General features: G+C 45.8%; 1 protein-coding gene across 1 annotated transcript in view; it reads left to right on the forward strand.

The window, feature by feature from the left end:
- The window catches only part of LOC137425150 (uncharacterized), a 510,298-nt gene that overhangs the window by 268,913 nt on the left and 217,062 nt on the right, over positions 1–24,323 (forward strand). The window contains exons 51-54 of the mRNA XM_078776351.1: positions 1,422–1,457; positions 1,560–1,595; positions 7,350–7,430; positions 8,057–8,092. Coding sequence (XP_078632477.1) covers positions 1,422–1,457; positions 1,560–1,595; positions 7,350–7,430; positions 8,057–8,092 — 189 coding nt within the window. The remainder of the gene's footprint in view (positions 1–1,421; positions 1,458–1,559; positions 1,596–7,349; positions 7,431–8,056; positions 8,093–24,323) is intronic.

Consider the following 24,323-nt stretch of genomic DNA (forward strand, 5'->3'; position numbering starts at 1 on the left):
AAACATCTTCTCACAAATCACCAAATCGATTGACACAAAACTTTACGTGTGTCATTGACTTGGCATCGCGATTAAAAGATGATCATGAAAACATCATTGGTCACATGGTGTAGCAGCCATATTGGATTGAAGGAAAATATGAAATCATTATGTCTCTGAATCCACTTACCGTATCACTGCAAAATTTTACAAATATCATCTAACACGATTGTTGCATAAAGTTTGAAAATGATGATGTCGTGGTTCATGTGGTTTGGCAGCCATATTGGATAGAAAAACGAACCTTATCCGATCAACACGAAACTTCAAAAACATGATCCCCTACCCATACATATGCAGAGTGTACATTTTTTAAGGTCATATGTCACGTGGTGTGGCAGCCATATTAGCTTGAAAGCCGACATTGAAAAAAAATCCCTTCTCTGAAACCGCTTCACAGATCGATGTGAAACCTGTCATGGCTGGTGAAAATGTGATACTTGAAAACAGCTGAAGGGATTTAAATCAAACCTGTTTATTTTTAGGACAGTGAGCGAGGGCATCTACCCGTTGTCAGACTATGTGGAGGCATATTGGTGACACGGTCGCATGGCTCTAGTTTTTAGGTTAAAATAATGACCTATAGGGCTTTTGACCTGTAGGGGTAGGGCTTTTGCACTTTTCTTCTTCACTGTCTGCAGCAGTTTCATCAAGTTCGCTTTATTTTTGGCAACACTGGTATCAGCAGCATACCTTAGGTTGTTCATACGTCTTCCTCCAATCCTGACTCCAAGCCTCTATGTCTATGTCATCCAAATTAGGTTTTCATCAAAATTATTATAACCACAAATTAATCAGTTAATTTTCTTCGATGATAATGGCATAATAATGATATTAACACAGGTGTTGGCAGGGTGGTCTAGAAGAGTGCACACTATCTAAGGGATTCTAAGCCATCTATCATGGGTTTGAATTGTGGCCCAGATATAACCTGTCATCCCAGTGTTTCACAGGCATGGTGATTCATCAATGTGTGTGCCTTCCCTCAGAAGGATGTTAAACTGTGTCTGCTGGCATTAGTTGGTGGACGTTAAATATCATGGTGTCCTTTGTGAAGAGTAGGTAAACTATCGGTACAATCATGGGCAAATTCCAAATTCCTGGCCGTATCTTGGGGACCGGTTGTTTCTCGTGCAATTGAATTTGTTGAGGATTATAGATATTTCGTTGACCAATTGCTTGCTCTTTGTGCATTTGACATTTCTGGAACATACAAATGTTTCCTCAATCTATCCACAATCGTAGAAGAAAATAACCAGACTTTTTCACAACAGTGGCATTGCTGATTATATAATTTAAACCCATAAGCATCACAGTTTAATTTAATTATTTCAGTTGTATGATCTATTGTGTAGTTATTGTAACAACACTTGTTTTTTTAGGGTGCTGTGGGACCGTTGGGAAGCCCAGGAAGCAAGGTAAATATTTGTTTTACTTTGCCATTTTATAGTACTTCCACGCACAGTAATGGTCAATTTATTGCTGTACAACCATTAAGCAAGTTGTTCTCCTTTTGCCAGGGACCGCCAGGCAAGGAGGGATCAAAGGCAGGACCGGTAATGTTGGTGTTGGCTCCACAATGAACAATGGGGTCACATTCCAAGAGCCGGAACTTTTTATCTCTGGCACATTTATTTACTTTAAAGCATATGTATTGTTGTCTGTTTGCAAATGGCTGTTTTCTGGTTAGCCGGTTTAGTGTTCCGTTCCAAACAGAAGACTTGTGAGGCAGGTGAATCTAGGTTGAAATCCCATGTATTTGTGCATTGTCTACTAATACCCTTGTAATTCACATAAGGGCACACATGTGTCTCCTGAGATCTTTCTCCTGCATATGATTGATGTACAAGCTTCTCTATGAGCCTTTGATAAATGTAAAAGTGAAATTATTATTGCTTTTAATCTGGACTTGGTAGCTAGGAATATGACAGTGTTGGTTTAAATTGTATTTTTTTTCTCAGAGAAAATGAAATACATAAAGTAGCGATGAGAATGAAAGATGAAATGAGACATTAGTGAGATGTCCATAGACACCCACAATATAGTATACTAGTAGAGCCCGCGGAACTTCCACGTAACAGATGGGGAGGATTCGAGGTGGAGGAGGAGCACTTTAGCAAGATAATACACAGCTCCTGACGGATAAATAGAATCGTACCTCAGTGGTTAATGTGTGTGTGAATCCTCTGTTTTCAGCTGATCATCCTCGAAATACTTGAAACTTTTTCTTTCCTCTGGCATTTCTAGAAAGAACTGAATTCAGAGTACATCAATAGTTAACAGCACCTCCCTGAAGAAGCCATTGCTGTAAAATTGTACATCTCACAAATCACCTTTATCTCCAGGTTACCTGCAAATACGCCAAGTTGCTCCATGTACGCCCGATATTGGTCTCTTGTAATTACACATTGTGCTATTCCATCTGGGCTACATGGATCAACCATCCCCGCAACAAATCCTGAGAAAAAGCCTACGGGAATCATCTATCTATCGCAGAAGTTCCTTTTGATAAATCATGTTTATGGGCAGAAAGTGAGCTGAGCCAGATACTTACTGTTACCACAATCAAAACGGAAATTTGAAACAGGAATGGGTTGAAACGGGATTTTATAACATGAATGGGTCAAAACGTTGGGTGGGATTTCTTTGTTGTGCTTCAGATGAAATCACAAAAAGCACAGCCTCGATTTCTCCCAAACAACATCACTGCGGAGAAAGAAAAAAACACCTAGGCAGTGTTCAAGATATCTACCATATAAACACAATGTCAGTTTGTGTGTTTGTACAGATGTCTGTCAGCCTTCATAAGGGCAGGTTTTAAAGGCCAATCTTTTAGCACGAATGTGTGTTCACTACGGTCTATTTTTGAGGATGAAACAAACTCGGAAAACATTTTCCATAAAAGAATAATTATGTCTCTTCTATTGGAATTGTAGACGGTGGCTTGCAAATAGAGCCTCATTGGTGGTGTACAGAAGCGTTTTTTTAAATAACAATAAATACAAGGCACAGGGAGGTGAAATTCGCTGCACGTGATGTGCAACACGCGCAGAGCTGTGTCTTGAGATTTTGGTATGCTCATGAGGCTGCAACGTCGAATAAACTGTTTCAACCTGTCATATTTGAAGGGCTTTTTACTAGTCTTCACATATTACCTTCACAACAATAACAACAACAACATGATATATTCGGAGAAAAAAGTTGTTCGAGGCCTGAAGGCCAAAAGCCTGAGGCCCATACGTGCTATGGCCTTTTCAAGGCCTGTGACGGCTATCGCTTGCAACCTTTCGAGATGTGTGTATATATATATATATATATATTAAAAAAAAAAAAAAAAAAAAAAAAAAAATATATATACAGTATATGCATATATATATATGGTCATCCTTGCTTTACACTGAAAGGAAAACTGAAATGGAAGGCATAACGATTGTGAATACAGTACTGTATAATGCTTCTGCAGATGGCTTGGGCCGATCTGAGCAGAAACATGGCGGCCAAGGTCAGCTGTCCAATCAGTGGGTGTAAGCCAGTCCTCCGATTGACCGCCCACCGATTTACTAATACATGGTCTGGCCATCCAAACATCCAATCAAAAAACCACAGTTTGGCTATTTAGTATATAGATTGTACACATCCACTCTAAAGGAGGTTCGGCTATTTATCACATGAATTTTTCAGCAGGACAGAACTGTTGATTGTTTTGTCCTGCTGATCAACTACTGATCAAAGCTCTTTCTTCATATATTTAAGCATGCAGAGCACCATGATTGCAAGAGAGTGAAATTCACTAAAACCTTTAATGAAGAAACAAAGGGAGGGATAGAGAGAGGAGGGTATTTAAAAAAGAGAGATATATAGAGAGTTAAGTAAGCTCTGGATATCATTTGCATACTCATTGATGAACAGCTGAGCTTTAAAATGCAAAGTTTTTGGTTAGGTCTTTATGCTATTTGACTATACAACATGATCCATACTCGATGCTTTTGTGCCCTCTTGAAATGTATTAACTTGATAGACATTGCAGACTTGTGTTACTCCATTTATTCACAACATAAACGAACCTCGTGAACCTAGCAACCGGCAAGAGACTTAACAAACTGACAAGAAAATGTTATTTGCTAGTAGGAGTAACTAGTAGTAGTAACTTTTTGCTCGTAGTAGTAACTAGTAAGTTTGCTAGTAGTAGTAACTAGTAATCCCTGGTGTTGGGCTAGCGGCTAGGGTGCCGGCTTAGGATCCTAGGATCCTGGGTTCGAATCCCGGTCGATCGCTGAATTAACGCCAGGGGGGTTGACTCAGCCTGTCATCCTTCCGAGGTCGGCTAATTGAGTACCAGTTCACTGGTAATTCCCTGTTTGTCGTTAAAGGCGGCAAAAAGGGTTGGCGTCAGGAAGGGCATCCGGCCGTAAAACATTGCTTCAAAAAGGGGACCAAAAAACAACAACAACCACGGTTCCCGAAAAAGGCCAACCCCTGCTTTGCGGGGAAAAATGGCCTCTAAAGGTGGTTATCTAGTAGGAGTAACAAAACATATGGGCCACCCTGGATGAAGGGTGCTTTTAGCAAATGCTTCATTTGCATAACCCAACGCATTATCATTGATGTCATACTGGATTGACTCATTGGTGGAAAGAAAATAAGGTGGGAGAAATCTCCATTCTGCTTCAGCTCTTCCAAGAGCCTTGACCACGTATACAAACAAAAGGAATTCTACAATCCTGAGAGATTTATCCGAAGAGGTATATTGGAATTTTTTTTTGTATACTGAATCGAGGCTCGTGAAAGAGCTAACATTTACTTCACAAACAAATCAACCAAACAAACAAAATATATAAAAAGAGGGGAGGGAAGACAAGATGGGGAGAGAAGGGGAAGCACACAAACACAACATTTGTGAGCAGGGAGATGTGTGGGAGGGAGAGGGCTTGGGGGGAGGAGGCGTGGGAAGGGGAGGGGGGGGGGGGGGGGGAAAGTATAAAACACAAGGACACCAAGGACTTCCAGGACAGAAGTTGGTATTTCAAAAAAGTGGAATTGGGGTGAAATTAGCGGGGGTAGAAAAGATCAAGGTTTTGGATGGGGGAAGATAAGAGATGGTGCTTAACAGCTGTTTTAAAGACCTGGAGGGTGGAGTGGGATTGAAGAGAGTGAGGGAGTTTGTTCCAGAGGCGGGAGAAAAGAGGAATGAAGGAGTGAAGGTGAACAGAGAGTCTTGATTTTGGCAGTTTAACCATAAGAGGTTTGCAGGCAGATCTTGTGCGACCTGTAGGAATATTTGCGGGACAGAGCCCAGAGAGAGAGCTGGAGGGACAAGGCCAGAGAGGAGCCGGTAGAAGACGGAAAGACCACCAACCTGCCTGCGGTGAGTGAGTGAGAGGCCCTTGGAGTTAGCTTCATCGCGGGAGATTCCAATGATTCTGAATGCTTTGGTTTCAACAGCGTGAAGACGAGCTAGGTGTGAGGCAGGAGCACCAGCCCAGAGGGGAGAGCAGTATTCCATTGAGCTGCGGATGAAAGCCTTGTATGTGGTGAGGAGCTCAGGTGTGACAAGGAAGGACTTCGCACGACGGAGGATGCCCAGTCGGCGACTGGCTTTGGAGGCCAGATTTGAAATGTGGTTTTTCCAGGAAAGATCATGGCAGATAGTGAGACCCAAAAGCTTGAGTGACAGAACTTCTTGGAGAGGATTATTCAGAAAGTGGATGGGAGGGTTGTCCAGTTGGTCTTTTCGGAGAGACATCGTAAGAGTGTGAGATTTGTCAGGATTGAAAGACATGTTCCACTTGTTTGCCCAGTCTGTGATTTTGTCCAGGTCTGCAGGGAGTGAGGATGCTGCAGACTGCCGATCTGAGGGATGAAGAATGGAGCGACAGAGAGTAGAGTCATCAGCAAAGAGATAGAGAGGATTTTTTCAAGAGAATCAGAGAGATCATTGATGAAGACCAGAAAAAGCACAGGGCCCAGAACACTGCCTTGGGGAACTCCAGCCTGAACAGGAAGAGGAGATGAGAGAAACCCATTCAGGGCCACACGTTGACTACGACTAGAGAGGAAGTCCGCCAGCCATGCGTGGAGATTTCCATGGATACCAAAAGAGGAGAGATTGGTGAGCAGAGCGGGGTGCCAGACCGTATCGACTATCGAAGGCACGTCATATGTCAAGGGAGACAGCTCTAATTTCCTGTTTGCATTGAGGACCTCCATCCATTGTTGAGAAAGCAGAAGCAGCATGTCCAGAGTAGAGTGACCAGGTCTGAAACCAAATTGATGATCAGAGATCAAGCTATTGGAGAAGAGGAAAGATTTCATATCTGAAGCAATGATGGATTCCATGACTTTGCTGATAATTGGGAGAAGGCTGATTGGTCTGTAGTTGCTGGGATATGATTTTGCACCTTTTTTGTGCAAAGCGGTGATGTTGGCAGATTTCCAAGCAGATGGCAGATGACATTGAGCAAAAGAGAGGGTGAAGAGAACAGAGAGAGGGAGTGAAAGAGCAGAAGAACAGGATTTTAGGACCCGCGGGCTGATGCCGTCAGGTCCAGTTGCAGAATCAGAGTCGAGGGTTGACAGAAACTTTTCCACCTTGTCAGGAGGAAAGGACACAGAGTCCAGGAGCAGCTGGGTACGGTGGGTACAGAGAGGGATGGGTTTGGGACACAAGATTTAGAGGCAAACACAGAGTTGAGGCATTCAGCTTTTTCACGTGCGGAGTCAGTCAGTGTGGCCGTTTGAGGTGAGGGAGGGGATGGAGGGGGAACAAACACCAGAAACAGATTTGACCAGACGCCACCAGGATTTGGAAGAGGGAGACAGATAAGAGAGTTCGGTCCTGAGAACGGAGAGATATTGTTTCCTGGCTCTCCTGAGGGTGGACACACACTTGTTTCGGGCTTTGTGAAAGGAAATGAGATTTCCTTCCGTTGGATTTGCTTTCCAGGAGACGAAAGCAAGTTGTTTCTGGGCAATAGCCTCACCACAAGATTCCGTGTACCATGGACGGGAGGAAGGGTATGACAACTGAAGACGAGATGGGATAAATCTGTGCATGAGAGAGAGCAATTTACTTTGGAAGAATTCCCAGGATGAGTTGATGTCAGAGGCGGTAGAGATGGGAGACCAGTCCAGATGATTGATGGCTGCTTGAAGACCGTGCCAGTTGAGATGCACACTGGGGCTTATAATCTTATAATCCAAATGGGGCTTATAATCCAATTATAATTATCACTCAATGTATTCTGAAGGAGGTCAATCTTTAGTTTCCCAACTACTCAGTGAAAATATAGAAAATAACTTTTTTTGCACAGGGTGATCGTGGAAATCCTGGACATGATGGCAGTGATGGGAAGGATGGCAAGCATGGTGTACCAGGGCATCAAGGTTCCAGGGTGAGTGTGCATCACAACACGGTAAGCATTCATCAAAATGATATGGAGAAAACGATGAATAAAAAGAGCAACCAGCTCGGCGTGTATCTGATGGCAAAGCTCAGAGAACTATAGACATTTGTAGCGGCTTTCTCATGGATTCTGCCATCTTGATGTTGCACGACCTGGTGTCACACTTGTACACAGTATTTAATCAGTCTGAGCATAGCGTACACTTTCTACACGTTTCTTATTTTGCATTTCAAATTGAAATTGCTTTGAGAGCATCAGGGATTGAAAGTACAATGTTCAAATCGCATTTAATGAGTAAATTTTCTGCAAATTATCGACAAACAATTGTAGACTCTGCAAGCAACATAATCATCTGCTGTCTGCAGTCCATGTATGAAATGACCAAAGAAGCATTTGTTTCTTCCAATTCTTCATTCATTGAGGATTCCACACATTACATCACTTTATATAGAGATCCCATCGATCTATATTTGTAGGAAATCATTCACAAACAACAATGAAGGATGCTTTTAACATACATAATCATATAAAAGCAGAAGAGATACTGCTATAAAATTCTAATGTTAAAAAAAAATCCTTAAAATTTAACTTTAATTTTTTTTTCTTTGCCTTAGGGTGAGCCAGGAAAAAAAGGCAGTTCAGGGCTAAATGTAAGTATGTTTTCTCTTTAAAGTACAATTTACCCAGATCACCTTGTACACAAAATAACTTTGGTACCACTCATATCCTTTATTCATACTTGTTGCTAGATAAGATGCATCTGATTTGTGGCTTGTAATCTTGGAGTTTCACAATCATTTGAGAATACAATATGAGCCTATGAAATCGCCTTATTGCTTCTTCTGGTGCTTATTTACCTGGCTCGTTTGCCCCATGAAATTTCTCCACCGTTGGTCATACGCTCCTTGAGCGGGTGTCAGAGGGTAGAATGGAGTCCTCCCAGAATCCAAAGTTTCCACCTTCTTTTCACTAGGATCATGTTTTGATACAAAGTTGTGATGCTTTTATGTTTTACCACCTTCTTGTGATCTTCCACATTTTTACTTGTGACGTGTTGCAGGTTGACGAGAGCTCCGCATAGTTATAGTTGTTGCTGTTACTGTTGTTGTTGTTGTTGTTGTTCGTTGGGGGTCGATTTTTGAAATGTGCACCCATTGGTTGGACATCTGCTGGACCCTACCCACATTTGTTTTTTGACTCCACCCACCATGGCACCCATAGGCCAGACAAAATAATATGGCTGCCATATTCGTTTTCTGGTGGGCTGAAGACATCAGGCCTGTTCGGCCATGAGCAGGTCTGAGCTTTCATTCACTTTCATTCCATTAAAAGAGTGCAACTTATCTTCGCTTGAATAAATTTCAGAAACTTATTTTCTCATCAATATAAAAAGTTCGAATCGTGAATTTTGTCCAACACTAAGTAATTTCCGTTAATAATCAGCACTATTTTCTTATAGCGTAGCCGTCGCAAGTGCAGTGAGTTGGTCGCGCGGCATAGTAGTATTTTCACCCAACCATTCATCAGCCAGTATTGTCACTACTAGTACCCGACTGCAAAGCCGCAATGAGCCGGCGAAGCCAAAGCCTCTTGCCACTATTTTACCCATCACTATTCACGATGGCATCAGTAGGTTAGGTAGTTGGTCGTAGGTAGGTGTAGTAGGTGTCGTGAAAATCAAGCGCAGACACGACTTTACCTCTGGGTAGGCTTTAATATCATTTAGATCGGCAATACCTCCTGTAACAATACATGCAGCAATAGGCATTAAATCAGAGCATTTCAAGTACAGCAATGGAAGTTTCAATATAACAATGGTTAGCGCAGCGCAGCATCAGCGCAGCATTTGGGGGCGTACATACCATTCAAACTACTGGATAATGTCACAGTGAGTCCCGCCGAAGTGTCCGCACGCCCCGGTTGTCCCGGGTCTTATAGACGGCCCCTTTCGTGGCGAGCACCCCTGGGTTCACCTTGGTATAATTTCACTACATTCTCCCCGTCGTTAAAACTATACTACCGCTCGGCAGTTTGCAAGCAAGCATCAGCAATAAACCAAAGGGTTACGTCAATCCACGTCAGTCGGTCCACCCGTAGCGGTCGGGGCGGCGAACCTCCCTGCCAGTTCGTGTTCGGAAACTACCGGGCACGGCGTCCCCTAGCCCGGAGTCCCCCGCGTCGGAATAGCTGCCGGAGGTTGGAGTCGGAGGGGGCGCCCCTGCGCCTTCGGGCACGGGGGCGGGGGACGACGGGAGTAACAGCGGTAGTTCCATAGGGGAAGCTTCGATAGAGTCCATAGACTCGTAGACGGGTTCGTCGATATCCCTGTCGTCGTCCCCACAAGGGGCGAGATGGCGTACGGAGACAGTAGACTCGCGGCCATCCGCCGTTAACACGCGGGCATGCTCGGGATTAGCCTGGAGGACCTGCACCTTGTCAACAAGGGGGTCGTACTTGCTAGTGCGAACCGCTCGTTTGAGATAGGCGGGCCCCGGTTCAGCGAGCCAGCTGGGTAAAGACTGGATACTGCCGGAGCTTCTAGGGTGGTGGAACAGTCGTTCGTGAGGAGTCTGGTTGGTGGCAGTACATAGGAGAGCCCGGATCGAGTTTAGAGCGGCAGGCAGCGACCACGCCCATTTATCGAGGCCTCGGCCGAGGGTCCGAAGGCTTAGCATGACGGCCCGCCATATAATCCCATTAAAGCGTTCGATCTGTCCATTAGCTTGGGGCCGGTATGGGGTGGTGTAGCTCGAAGCGACATTATTTTGGAGCAAGTAGCCCCTCACTTCCTGGGACAGGAACACCGCACCCCGATCGGTATGCACGTAGGCCGGATACCCGAACATAGAAAACAAATTCTGCAGGCACCGAATAACCGTGGCAGCCGACATATCCCCGCACGTGTAAGCAAAGGGGAATCGGGAATACTCATCGACGATAGTGAGCAGATAGCGAGAGTTGCTCGACATTGGCAGCGGCCCTTTGAAGTCCATCGCCAAGCGCTCCCACGGTCTAGTAGCCCTAACGAGTGTCCCCAGAGGGGGGCTATAAAAACGCGGTTTGAGTTCCGCACAGATCGCGCAATCACGGCAGATGCGGCGGATGTCCTCCATTGAGTACGGCAGATTGTCCGCGCGCACAAAATGCGCGAAGCGCGTTACCCCGGGATGACACATAGTGCTGTGCAAAGTGCGCAGCCCCTCCAAAGATACGACCCCCGCGCAAGTGGCCGGCCTCGATAAGGCGTCAGCGACCAGGTTATCCTTCCCCGGGCGGTATTTGATGGTGTAGCAGAAGTCGGCGAGTTCGATACGCCAACGGGTGATTTTCTCATTCTTAATGCGCTGAGCATGTAAGGTGTCATACATAAACGCAACACTCTGTTGGTCCGTGATGATTTCGAAACTCCGCCCAAGCAAATACGAACGCCATCGCCGAATTGATTCGACGATCGCGTACGCTTCCTTTTCGACAGACGAATGCCTCCGCTCGGCGGAGGTGAGAGTCCGCGAGAAGAAAGCCACAGGGCGGCCTCCTTGGGAGAGAGTCGCCGCTATCGCATGATCCGAGGCATCACTCTCCAAAACGAAAGAGGCACTCTCGTCAATCGTTGCGACAGCGGCGCCAGCAATGTCGACTTTAAGGCCCTCGAAGGCCGCCAGGGCGGCCGGGCCCATGGGGAAAGTGTCGTAGGCCACGAGGGGGCGGAGCTTAGCGGAGAAATTTTGCACCCACTTTGAGTAGTGGGCGAACAGCCCTAGAGCGCGTTTCAGCGAAGCCCGATCGCTAGGCGGAGCCATATCGAGCAAAGGGCGCAGACGCTCCTTATCCGGAGAGACGGAGCCATGGGTCATGGTGTACGCCAAAAGGTCTACCGTGCGTAGAGAGTATTGACACTTCGCCTCGTTCATGGTTGAGCGATATTTCCGCGCGACCTCGAGGAAGCGTTTTAGATTAGCGTCGTGATGCGCCTGGTCGTACCCACAAACCGTAAGATTGTCCAGATAGACAAAGACATCCGTCAAATGCTCCTTCGCAACGAGGTCATCCATAGCTCTCTGAAAACAAGCGACGCCGTTCGTTACCCCAAAGGGAAGTCTCGTGAACTGGTACAACCGCTGACCCGATTCAAAGGCTGTAAAGACGCGATCAGCCCTAGAGATGGGGACTTGATGATACGCACTACGTAGATCGAGAGTGCTATAAACGGAATACAGGGCCACCTGGCGTACCAGGGCGTCCATCCCCGGTAATGGGTAGGCATCCAGCTGTGTAAAACGATTAATCGTTTGCGAATAGTCGATTACCATTCGCCTGCGGTGGGCCTCACTCCGCACCACTAAGACTTGGGCCCTCCACGGAGACCTACTGTGTTCTATGATACCGTCCTTCAAGAGCAGGGCCGTTTCTTCCGCAATGAATTGCGCGTCCGCGCGAGAGTAGCGCCGCGATTTGATGGCTACAGGGGTACAATCAGTGGTCAGGTTGGGGAACAGTGAGAGTGGCTCCATGTCCATTTGAGCGAGGGCACACACAGCGAGCGTGTCCGGCCCTCCGAAGTCTATTTCCAAACGACCATGCCGCTTAAGGAAATCAAGTCCTAACAGAACGTCAGCGCATAAGGCCGGTAATACCATGAGATACACGTCCGGGAACGTGCGTCCATTTATCACAAGTTTCAATCGACACGCCCCTTTTGTGCTCAACCGAAGTCCCTGAGATGCCATGAAGATCCGGCGGGTTGTCCCGAGAACCGGCCACCCATGTTGATGCACGAGACGCTGATCAATAAAACTATCCGTGGATCCCGTATCAATCAAAGCTTGCGCAAAAACGTCCGCGACTGTGAGCGGAATGAAGGCCTGCGCTAGGCCGGCAGACCCGGCAGGTATAGTTCCGGCCGGGCGAGAAGATCGCGCCTCGCGGGTGGATCCCACGCCGGCTGCAATCCTTCGGGCCTCAGCAGGAGCATTGAAGTCAGTTGGCTCTTCGGTAGTTTCATTTGCCAGAGTGGGTGTGGGGTGGTCGTGAGAGCAGCCGCCAGATGGCGCTCGAGCCACGGGAGAAAGATCTCTGCCATCTGCAGAGTCATATGCCAAAGCGGGTGCATGTAATTCGCAAAAGCTGTCATCAGATGGCGCTCGAGTCACGTGCTGCGTTTGCCGCACTTCGAGAGGCATTTCCAAAGTGGGTGCATGTCGCTTGTTTGAAGTAGGCGTTTGAAAGCCAGTCAAGGTTGGATGCTCTGTGACCGGTCGCGTTCGCGCCATTTGTTTCGGCGGCCCGACGTATCTCACCAAGGTCGGGCGAGAAGCCAGAGGCCCGCGAGGAGGAGAGCGGCTCATCAAAGCTGTGCAAGGCGCCCCGTCCGGTGCTCGATCCGTTGGCTCCGCGATGAGCCCATTCAAGGTCGCTCGGGAATGCGTGCCCCGAGCGGCCTTTCTGCAGACTTTTGCAAAATGGCCTTTGGTGGAGCAGAGGTGACATGTCGCCTCTCGGGCCGGGCATTCAGAGCGGGGATGCTGCCGATTGCCACAAAAATAACATTTTGCATACCGGGCAGGCTGTGGCCTGGCAGCGGCGGCTGCAGTGAGGCCGGATGCGGAGTCCGCTTCCGGAGCACCCAGGGACTCGGCCGTCGTGGGGGTCGGGTCCTCCTCCGTATCCTCGGCGATGGCCCTCTCGGGTCGCGCGAGTTGCGAGGTCCCCGCCACGACTCGTGGGTGATCATATGCGGTCAATTGTTCTCGAGCATCTGTGTATACGCGTGCCAGCCGTAGTGCTTCTGTAAATGTCAGCTCCGCGACCTCCAAGAGACGGAGCCGCAAGACTCCAGAACTAATTCCGGATATGAATGCATCTCGGAGCAAATCGTCCTGCACTTGCTCGTGAGTCCGGACGTCCTGCACGCAATCTGCCAATAAGTAGCGCAGCTCCTGCGGGAAGCGATCGATCGATTCAGACGGTTGTTGCCGTCGCTGAGAGAGTTGATGCCGGCCGTGCACAGCGCTCCGTTTCTTTATGTAGAGGCGCTTCAGCTCGGCTAGGGCCGTATCATACGTCTCAAATCGAGAAATGGTCTTGTAAACAGTGTGATGGACCTTGGACTGTAACACGGACAGCTGTATCGCAGCGGTTGGCTCTGTCTCGTGAGCAGCGAAGTAATTCTGCAGCGTGTTGAGCCAGTGAGCAAACTCCGATGCAGATCCTTCAGCTTGAGGGTCGGCTCCGAGAATCGGAACCACGATCATCTTGTGGTCAGCCATTCGGCGAACTAAATGATATTAAATGTCGTGAAAATCAAGCGCAGACACGACTTTACCTCTGGGTAGGCTTTAATATCATTTAGATCGGCAATACCTCCTGTAACAATACATGCAGCAATAGGCATTAAATCAGAGCATTTCAAGTACAGCAATGGAAGTTTCAATATAACAATGGTTAGCGCAGCGCAGCATCAGCGCAGCATTTGGGGGCGTACATACCATTCAAACTACTGGATAATGTCACAGTGAGTCCCGCCGAAGTGTCCGCACGCCCCGGTTGTCCCGGGTCTTATAGACGGCCCCTTTCGTGGCGAGCACCCCTGGGTTCACCTTGGTATAATTTCACTACAGTAGGTACCGTACCTAGTTCAAAATGACACCATTTGCATTCTGGATGAAATTAAAATTTATAAAATTTCCTTCTTGACTAATTCGGTGAATTCCGTCTCGACTTCGGATATTTCCGGACGTGAAAAACTATCCCCTACGGCCGCGAGATTTCTAAAAAATAATTCTTCGCCAATTTTAGAATATTTGACGCCGTCTTCAGCCTCCGAAATGTGGTAAAAAGCTTTTTTGAAATATTTTTTCAAATGCTCGAATCTCATTGGTTCCAGTGTTTGGTGACGATTTTCGTTGAAGATAACCAGGACCGGCCCGGGGAACGAGGTTGGTCTTTACAAATTAGAGGTGCATAAGAATGTGAATCAAACAAATACGGGTGAAACAAACTCTTATTGAACGTTTTCGCAATTTTTTTATGCATACTTCCGCATCCGGAAGATGGCGGCCTCCATTGAGTGATTTGGTTTTTGAAATATTTTTTCAAATGCTCGAATCTCATTGGTTCCGGTGTTTGGTGATGATTTTCGTTGAAGATAACCAGGCCCGTGCGGGCCGAGGTTGGTCTTAAAGTATTTTAATTACAAATTAGAAGTGCATAAGATTGTGAATCAAACAAAGACGGGTGAAACAAACTCCTTTTGAACTTTTTTCAATTTGTTATGCATACTTCCGCATCCGCAAGATGGCGGCCTCCATTGAGCGATTTGGTGCGTCAAAGCTTCGAAATTCTCAAGGGATCCAGCAAAATCTGGCTTTTCAACATAATACGTACGCGTTCATTCACAACACCGGCTTCGCCGGCTCCAAGCGCTATATTTATCCAGCAATGATGTCTTGCATGAAAGGGTTGAATTGCTACGACGTCTACAGAAAAGGCGTCAAAAAATCGCCCCAACTGTGTTTGATGAACATACCATCTATTAAGAAACAAGATATTCTTACCTTGAGGATAATATCCTTACCTAGACACAGATTCGGTGGGATAAGTACCGTGAATATCTATTATAATTCGATGGATGAGTTTGTGTGTGTGTGTGTGTGTGTGTGTGTGTGTGTGTGTGTGTGTGTGTATGTATATATACCATGTGAGTGTGAGTGTGTGTATATACCATGTGAGTGTGTATATTTGTGTGTGTACAAGTGTATGTATTATGTGTATGTGTGTTAGGGTGCATCAAACGCCCAACTATTTTTAAAAAGATGTTGGATTGATCTGTCCCAAATTTTATTTTGTTCCAATCATAAAATAAAGTTGCTATGCAAAATTTGGTAAGGTTTGGACATCATCTTCTGGGTCCACCTCACCATTTCATATTTTGAGTCGGTGGTATCAGAGTTGGAAATTTGACACGCAGCTGTTTTGAGGCCCATAAATAAAAATGAAAGGATTGACTGATTGCTACATATAATAACTCTTTGTAAAGGTATTATTGTGCTCTGTAGCAATATATCATCATCATAGGGATAGGGATACAATTCATTGATATACAAATAGTCAAAATAATGATTTTTTTCAAAATATGGATATAAAGCTAAATGAAGAGTATTTTTAAAATATAATATATAAATTAAAGAATATCCTGAATGTTGTAGTCATCTTGTCTTTACAGAGATCTTTTAACTAGACAAGATGATTAAAACAATTATTAGGCTATACTCTAATAAAATTGGATAATTGATTTATTTGTTGTACATAATTATGAAATGACATTATTGTTACTAAATACTACCTTTTTCTTTCAGATAAAACAATGGATGGCACAGTAAAGAAAGCATCTGTTGCAACAAGAGAGTCCACCAAGGTGTTTGGTCTTGGAAGTGCCATAACTGAACAAGATTCCCAGATCAATGGCACCAGACTTCCAACTTGTTTACAAGTACTACGTTGTTTCATGTGGCACACGGAAGATGGCAAACTTGAACGACGCTCTCGGTGGGAATCAGCAAAGCTTGTACTGCAGAAAGTGACACCATTTTATGGCAAGGCTAATATTCCTATCATCTCTGAACGCAAGGCTATTGAGAAAATTATCAAACTTGCAGATGATAATTCCAAGCTTAGATCAATCCCTATCAACCGAAGAACAACTCCAGCAAGCATCACAAAGGTGAATCAAATGGAGATGAAATTTATGGAGACATTTCCCTTGTGGCCCAATGATGCTAGTTCTCACATCAAGAATCCTGAAGACTTAGCATTCCTGGAATCTATGAAGACAGATCGCTGTGCAACATTTGGCTGCCAAGATAAACTGTTGGCAGATAAGATGCAGCGTAAAGTGAACCGCGAGGAAAAAGAATCAGAGAGGTGAGCAAGTATGGAGCTGGAGTTCAACATAAATACTACAACCACTGTGTATAATATTAGTGACAGTGATGAAGAAGTAACTCTTGGACCTTCAACAAGCACACCAACAACCTCAAGAAGTCATCATCGTTTAGTTAGACCTGGCACATCAGTTTTCATTCCACATGACATCCTGAAGAGGCCCAGTCTTGTTTCACTGGCAACAAGGATGAAGATGACACCAACCCAACAGGCTGCTTTCACAGAAGCTCTTATTGAAGAAACAGGAGGGGATGTAGCGAAGGTGTCAACATCATATGCTACAGCAGATAAATCGAGACGCAAAATTGGACAGCATATTGCTACTACCTGTAAGGACAAATGGATACCTCCGAAGCTTGCTACGTTGCACTGGGACTCAAAGCTGCTTCCATGCTTAACTAACCAAAACACTTTTGAAGAACGCCTGGCTGTGCTTTTGGGTTCTCAAACTGATATGAAGCTGCTGGGTGTTCCATCCTACAAGCCTGGAACAGACCGTAAATCTGGAGATATAATTGCTCAGCTGACTAATAACCTACTTGAATCATGGAACTGCCAAGAGAATGTTGTCAACTTGACATTTGACACAACTGCATCTAACACCGGCCACATCAGTGCAGCTTGTGTAACAATTCAACAACGGCTTAACAAAGCTCTTCTGTGGTCAGGCTGCAGACACCACATTGGTGAAGTCATTCTTACGCACATTTTTACTGATCTTAAAGTTGAAGCATCTAAGTCACCAGATATCTTCCTCTTCTCAAGGTTTCGCAAGAACTTTGAAATGTTTCCACACACATTCAATGAACCACTTTCACGATTTGATCCATCTCAACTAAATGAAGCAGCAACAAGTTTGACAAGTGACTGGCAAAATAATGTTCTCAGACTCTGTCACACCGAGCAATCTCTAAGACGTCATGATTATTTGGAATTTGTTGATCTGTGTACTGTATTCCTTGATGGTGAAGTAGCTGAACATCAAATAACCTTCAAGCGTCCTGGTGCACTGCATAAAGCCAGATGGATGGCGAAGCTCCTCTACTCAATCAAATTATGTCTCTTCGAAAAACAAATCGCTGATCTTCCAGCAGGTACAATTACCACAGAAAAACAAGTGCCAAAGATCAGAGAATTTGTCACGTTTGTCACTCTAGTATACAGCTCCTGGTGGATGACATGTACCTCTGTCACCGATGCCCCATGGAATGACCTGCAGCTCATCTCCAAACTGAAACAGTATGAAGCTGTCAATGCTGGAATCTCAAGAAGTGCCCTGAAAGCCTTCAAACGACATCTCTGGTACCTCACAGAAGAGATGGTTCCACTTGCCCTCTTCAGCTCAGTTGTTCCTCATGACCATCGCCGTGCTCTGGCAGACAGACTTCTGGAGGTTCAGCCAGATTTTCCAGTAACCAACCCACAAGGACGGGTTGGTACTGGGTTTGGAAAGCCCAGATTTCCTGATGACTTGACTGAGAAGACCACTCTGGCTGATTTTGTTGGACCAGATTCATGGTACCTATTTCATCATCTGAAGCTTGACTGGGCATTTCTAGTTACCGATGTTCAAGAATGGACTAACTCTGCAGCCTACCAGACATCATGGACTAATGTTGAAGCCTTGAATGTGGTGAATGACTCTGCAGAAAGGGGAGTTAAGCTTAGCTCTGACTTCCTTTCAGCAGCCAGAAGTGAAGACCACTACCAAAATGTGCTACAAGTTGTTGAGCACAACCGCAAGGAGCAACCGAATCTTCGAAAGCGAGCAGCTCAAGACTAAACTGTCAGAAATATCCATGAAAACTACAGTATCTTTGTTTTGTTTCTATTTTCATGTTCATCCATAGTCAGATGTACTCGTATTAAGATGATAAATGCTAAGATTGTGTATATATGTTTCTACTGTAATAAAAATTATATCATTCTGGTATCTATAATACATATGATTATACCAATAAAATCATGATTTTGACTATTTGTGTATAAGTGAATTATATCCCTATCCCTATGATGATTATATATTGCTACAGAGAACAATAATACCTTTCCAAAGAGCTATTGTATGTAGCAATCGGTCAATCCTTTCATTTTTATTTATGGGCCTCAAAACAGCTGCGTGTCAAATTTCTGACTCTGATACTACCGACTCAAAATCTAATTTGCTGAGGTGGACCCAGAAGATGATATCAAAACCTTACCAAATTTTGCATAGGAACTTTATTTTATGACTGGAACAAAATAAAATTGGGGACAGATTGTTTTCTTGACATAGGGGCGTTTGATGCACCCTAATGTGTGTGTGTGTGTGTGTGTATCATGTGTGTGTGTGAGTGTATGTATGTGTGTGTGTGCGCAAGTGTATTATGTGTGCGTGTGTGTGTGTGTGTGTATATGTGTGTGTGTGTGTGTGTGTGTGTGTGTGTGTGTGTGTGTGTGTGTGTGTGTGTGTGTGTGTGTGTGTGTATGAGAGTGTATTATGTGTGTGAGTGTATGTATGTATGTGTATATATTTATTTATTTATTGATATATATATATATATATATATATATTGTTGAGGTTTTGAGAATTGTACATACTAGGACGTGCCCGTACGTGGGTGCCCGTTCCTTGCCAAAAAAAAAAAAAAAATGTCTTCGCCCATGCATGCATGGGCGTGCCCATGAGCCCATGGGCGTGCCCGTAAGTGCGTGATGTGACCGTACAATGAATGTATCGTCCCGACGCCGCAGCTCGGATGGCGCTGCAGTTAATCGGGCCTGTATCGGCAGAGTTATTATAAACGTGTACTACAATCGATCGTACCTTACAACAATCAACACAGATTGCAACGTCAAATAAATGAATACGCTCTCAAATGTGCCGTCCGAGGCAGCGTCTGCTCGCCACGTTCAGCGTCACTATGACTATCCGTAAGTCCGGAAGTGACGTCCTCATTTGACTGTCCGGAAGGTCGCATATCGCAGTTACGATGAATCGCAAATTAGTTTTAATTAGTTTTAAAACATAGTTTAACGCCAACATAGCGCCAACATAGTTTGCCAACGTGAAATAAATGAATACGCTCTCAAATGTGCCGTCCGAGGCAGAGTCTGTTCGCCACGTTCGGCACACGTGATAGCTCGCTGCTCTCTGATTGGTTGAATCGTTTTTTGGACATAGCTCGGTAACTACTTCTCCGATTAATATGAAACCTTGAAAAGGCACATCCTCAGGTCCCCAGCAATATACCTGGCAAGTTTCAAGTATATCGGACCCGTGGTTGTCGAGAAACAGCGGTCACAGACAAACAAACACACAGACACACAGACACACACACACACACACACAGAGATTACTGGAATTATAGATAGATAACATCATCATCATTAAAGGTTAAAAGTTTGCCCCCCATAGTTAGTCCACAAGCAACACGTTGGCCCATTAGAATTAGTTATGTCATAGTATGTGTAAGAGTAGGCCATTTCACTAGTAACATCTGCGTTGTGTAAAGAAATAATAAGCTTAGGTCCTTTCATTTTGCGGCCACCCTCCAATTACATCATGGGCAAACTCGATCCCGCGCTCCATTTGGGTTCCCTCCAGTTTGTTACGCTTTGGGCTACCCGCAGCAGTTTGTTACGCTTTGGCCGCCAGCAGCGTTCGCTGCCCTTGGTTTCGCTCGAAACTAGTCGGGTAACCACGAGGTAGGCCTGAAAAGGGGGAGGAGCGCACGGGTCGAGATGTGGCCGCATCAAGCAGCACGTCAGAAGGCGGTGACGGTAAGGGCAATAGCCAACCAGAGCTCGGTGGGCATGGCTTGAGAGGGCGTGGTAAGGGCGCATCTAGCAAGTCCTGGAAGGTTCGCTGAGCAAGCCTATATAAGCCTTTGCACAAAGCCCTTGAACAGGACTGGCCCAGAGGACTTGCTGAGGACGGGAGCCAAGCGCTGGTATCAAGAGGACTGGTTGGAAAAGGACACGGAGTGGAGAAGGGAGAAGCGCATTGCTCGCGTTTATTGAACCAGTACGAACTATTCGCTTATTACGTACGCGGCTGAGCCGCGAGTGTAACCGCAAAAGCCAGCCCTACCGATTCTCTCTATAATAATCCCATGCATGCCAATCGACACGTGGAGAGCTCCTGGCCGCTGAGTTCATCTGCTTCGCGGTGCGAGTTGGGGACCGGAGGAAGAGCTGCCCGGACGCCATTCCTGGACCATCGACCTGTTCGTCTGCAACCCCGTGTGAGTGTGTCTGAGTCTGACGGGCCCGTTTGTCCAGGTAGAAGTTAAGACTGTTTAAGGCTGCACTGTGTATTCTTCTTCTTCTTTTATTGTACAAAGTGTAAATAAATTCTGTTATTCTTCTCTTCCCAAATTCGACCGTTTCAGTCATTTCCTCCATTGGGGTAAGCGTGGCACGATTAATAACCGCTCGGATCGGGTTTAGTCATTGATAACGGCTCAGGGCACGGGTCGCTACCGCTCGGCGTTTCCACTAACACCCGTGATTCGGGCGGGGCTTATTTCCTCGTTCCGGTCAGCGTTAGTATTTAGGTAATAGCGAATTCATAGTCCTAAAACCCTATTTAACGCTGCCCGGGAAGGACGTCATAGGTCCCGGGTCCCGTCGGCTAGTAAAAGACAAGGGGACTAATCCCCCCTTGGTAAGGGGAAAGGCCGGCGCTGAGATCCGCAACAATATATTGTTGCGGATATGAGGACTGTATTTTTTTGATTGTGTGTATTATTATTATTGTTTATTCTGCGCCGCCTGCCTCCGGAGTTGTGTAAAGGTCAAAAGGGCGTCCCATAATTAGTCCAAAAGCATACGCGTCAGCCAATCATAGAATACCCCTGTTCGATAGTTATATCTTATTCTGTGTTTTAGGGTAAGGCTGTGTCTCCCATTAATTGAAGTACTCCATTGCACCAAGTGAAAGAGATAGATTCCCTTCATTCCCATTCCCAAAAACCTCCATTCCCCCTTTCGTCGATTGGCAATTACCTCCCCTCCAATTGCCGCCATTGACCACGAGGCAGGGTCGGAGAAGAAAGGCGTGTCTCCACCTCATCATAGAGGGGAGGAGTGAGCCAGCCCCACTCGACCAACCATGAGCCAGGGGTTTGGCTTGAGAGGGCGGAGAGAGAACGTTTGGGGGAGGTTCGAAAAGGTTGAGGGGCGGGGCCTATATAACCCGCCGGCGGGGCGTTCCCAAGTGCAGACGAGAGGGAGTCCAAGCAGTTGGGTCCAAGAGATGCGCTTTGAGTTGGGTCCAAGAGAGGCGCTTTGAGTTGAGTCCGAGAGAAGTCCAGAGTTGAGCTGCAGCTCGAGCCACCAAAACTGCATTTACTGCAACTCGAGCCACCGAAACTGCATTTACAGCAGCTCGAGCCACCGAAACTGCAGCCACAGCAGCGTGGGCCTGGACGGCAGTTTGGAGCAGGGCCGCGAAGGAACGGCGGCTGCCCAACGAGCCGATCGTGCTGCAGGACCAGTTGGACCTCCCTATCCCGCCAGCCATCCACCTGCCATCCCTATCATCATTCCCCGTGTAAGTGTGCTCGTAGTCTGTCTTTTGTCTTGTCCCTGGGAATAAGTTAAGCCTGTTAGATAAGCTAGTATTTTCCCTGTGTCTCTAAAAAGCTTCTGTATATTATTTTATTATCTTTCCTTCTCCTTGGTTATTTTGAGCCTGTAAATAGTAAATAAATTTAGTCGTATTTTCAACCCTTTTCTCGTCTTATTCCTTTTCCTCTTTGCATTCGGTCGCTTTAGAGTTTTCCCGATTGAATAGCGGTGGCGCGATCCGGCCAAAGTTTGGGGTAAATCGGGTTTTAGAGTCGGGGAATAACTGTTCGGTTCGCGGAGCCTCCGCTCGGCAAATATAACATCTTTAACCGCGTCCGTAACAATATATACAGTATATATATATATATATATATATATATATATATATATATATATATATATATATATATTGGAACCCATCTGTGGATCGGTCCCATCGGCCGATGGGTCTGACCCATCTGTGGATGCACGAGAAATGACAATGCAGACCCATCGGCCGATGGGTCTGCGCCATCTGCGGATGTGTTGTTCACCTTGAAGGAATGTGTTGACAGAATGGTGCTCTTCAATCAGGTACACAGTCATTGGAATTACATGTGGTAGGAATTTAACAGAGATGATTTTTAAATGTTTAACAGATTAAACCACATGTCACGGACTGCTTTATAAACATTTATGACATCAATTGCTTCTTTTTAGGTTCAAATAAACATACTCATCCACCATTGATGCATAGGAAACACAGATGGGTTCACCTTCAAGGTGAACAACACATCCGCAGATGGCGCAGACCCATCTGCCGATGGGTCTGCATTGTCATTTCTCGTGCATCCACAGATGGGTCAGACCCATCGGCCGATGGGACCGATCCACAGATGGGTTCCAACATATATATATATATATATATATAGTTGCGGATTTGGGGTACTGCACTCCCGTTACCAAGGGGGGGGGGGGGGGGGGTTAGTCCCCTTGTCCTTTAAGCTGGCCATCTCCGATCCCGGAAACTATGACGTCACTTCCGGTCGGTAGTAGCCAGGGTCATTGGTCAATGAAGTCCCAAATACCTGCTTACTAGTACCGACCGTAAGCGAGGAGATAATTTCCACCCGAGCCGCAGCATGAATGGATACGCTGAGCGAAGCGAGCTGCGACTCGGGCCGTTAACAAAAAGACTAACCCGATTCTGAGCGGTTCTAATCGTGCCACAGGTACTCAATGGAGAAATCACGAAGACGATCGGATGAGAGGAAACCAAAAGGTAAGGAAGAACAAATATAATTTATTAACAACATACAAAAACCCGAAGAGGAAATGAAAGAAGGGCAGGTACAAGGGAAGAAGAAGAAGCAGACACAGGGCAATCTTATACACTCTTAAACATCACGCCCAGGACAACACAAACAGACTTACACGAAAGGGTAGTGGTAGGAAGGAAGAGAAGGTCCAGGCAGATGGCAGGGAAGGAAGGTCCGGGCAGATGGCTCCGGCGTCGAGGTCCGGCTCCAAGCTCACGCTCCGCTCCGGTCCACGCTTTGGTTCGCGGCGAAACCCGGCAAGCAGCGCGGTTCGTGTCGTCGTGGTAGTGGACCGACTCTCTCTCTCTCTTTGCTCTCGTCTCATCTGCCTTGTCTCCCGCTCGGTGTTGGACTCCTTCTCTCTCTCCCTGGCTCCTCTCTTGGTGTTCGACTCCTTCTCTCTCCCTGGCTCATCTCTCGAAGTAGTCCCACGCGAACGCTTTTATTATGCCCTCGCGTATCAAGCCGCGTGCGCTTCACTCCGCCTACCGGTGAACACGCCTCGGCCCTGATTGGTCACGAGGGTTCACCAGCTCCTCCCCTTCGTGACACGTTGATGGGGCCACGCCTCCGTTCCTGGCGCTCCTCCCCCTTCTTCTCAAACTCGGCTGCGTGGTCAATGGCGTTTGGAGCCAGCGCTGAGGCGGCTGCGTCTGGCAGAGGCGCGTAATACAATTTGGAGGGAGGCTACGCCGCAAAATGAATATGGTTTGAAAAGGGGGCCTAGGTTATTTGATTAATGCAACGCAGAGTCAACCTATTGGAAACAGAGCCTTACCTGAAACGCATACTAATGAAATAACTGAAGAAGGTTCCTATGGTGTCCTCCGTGTTGCAATATGGCTTAGCTAGGGTGCGACCTTTGACCTTTGGAAGATGGGGATATTTACAGGGAATTATTTACAAGGCTTATTATTTTACAAGTGAAGGTTCTAAAAACCGTAACAATATATATATATATATATATATATATATATATATATATATATATATATATATATATATATATATATATATATATAAAAAAAAAAAAAAATATATATATATATATATATATATATATATATATATATATATATATATATATATG

This window comes from Myxine glutinosa, chromosome 4 (assembly GCF_964187855.1).
Source record: "Myxine glutinosa chromosome 4, kmMyxGlut1.1, whole genome shotgun sequence".
Classification (NCBI taxonomy): Eukaryota; Metazoa; Chordata; class Myxini; order Myxiniformes; family Myxinidae; genus Myxine; species Myxine glutinosa.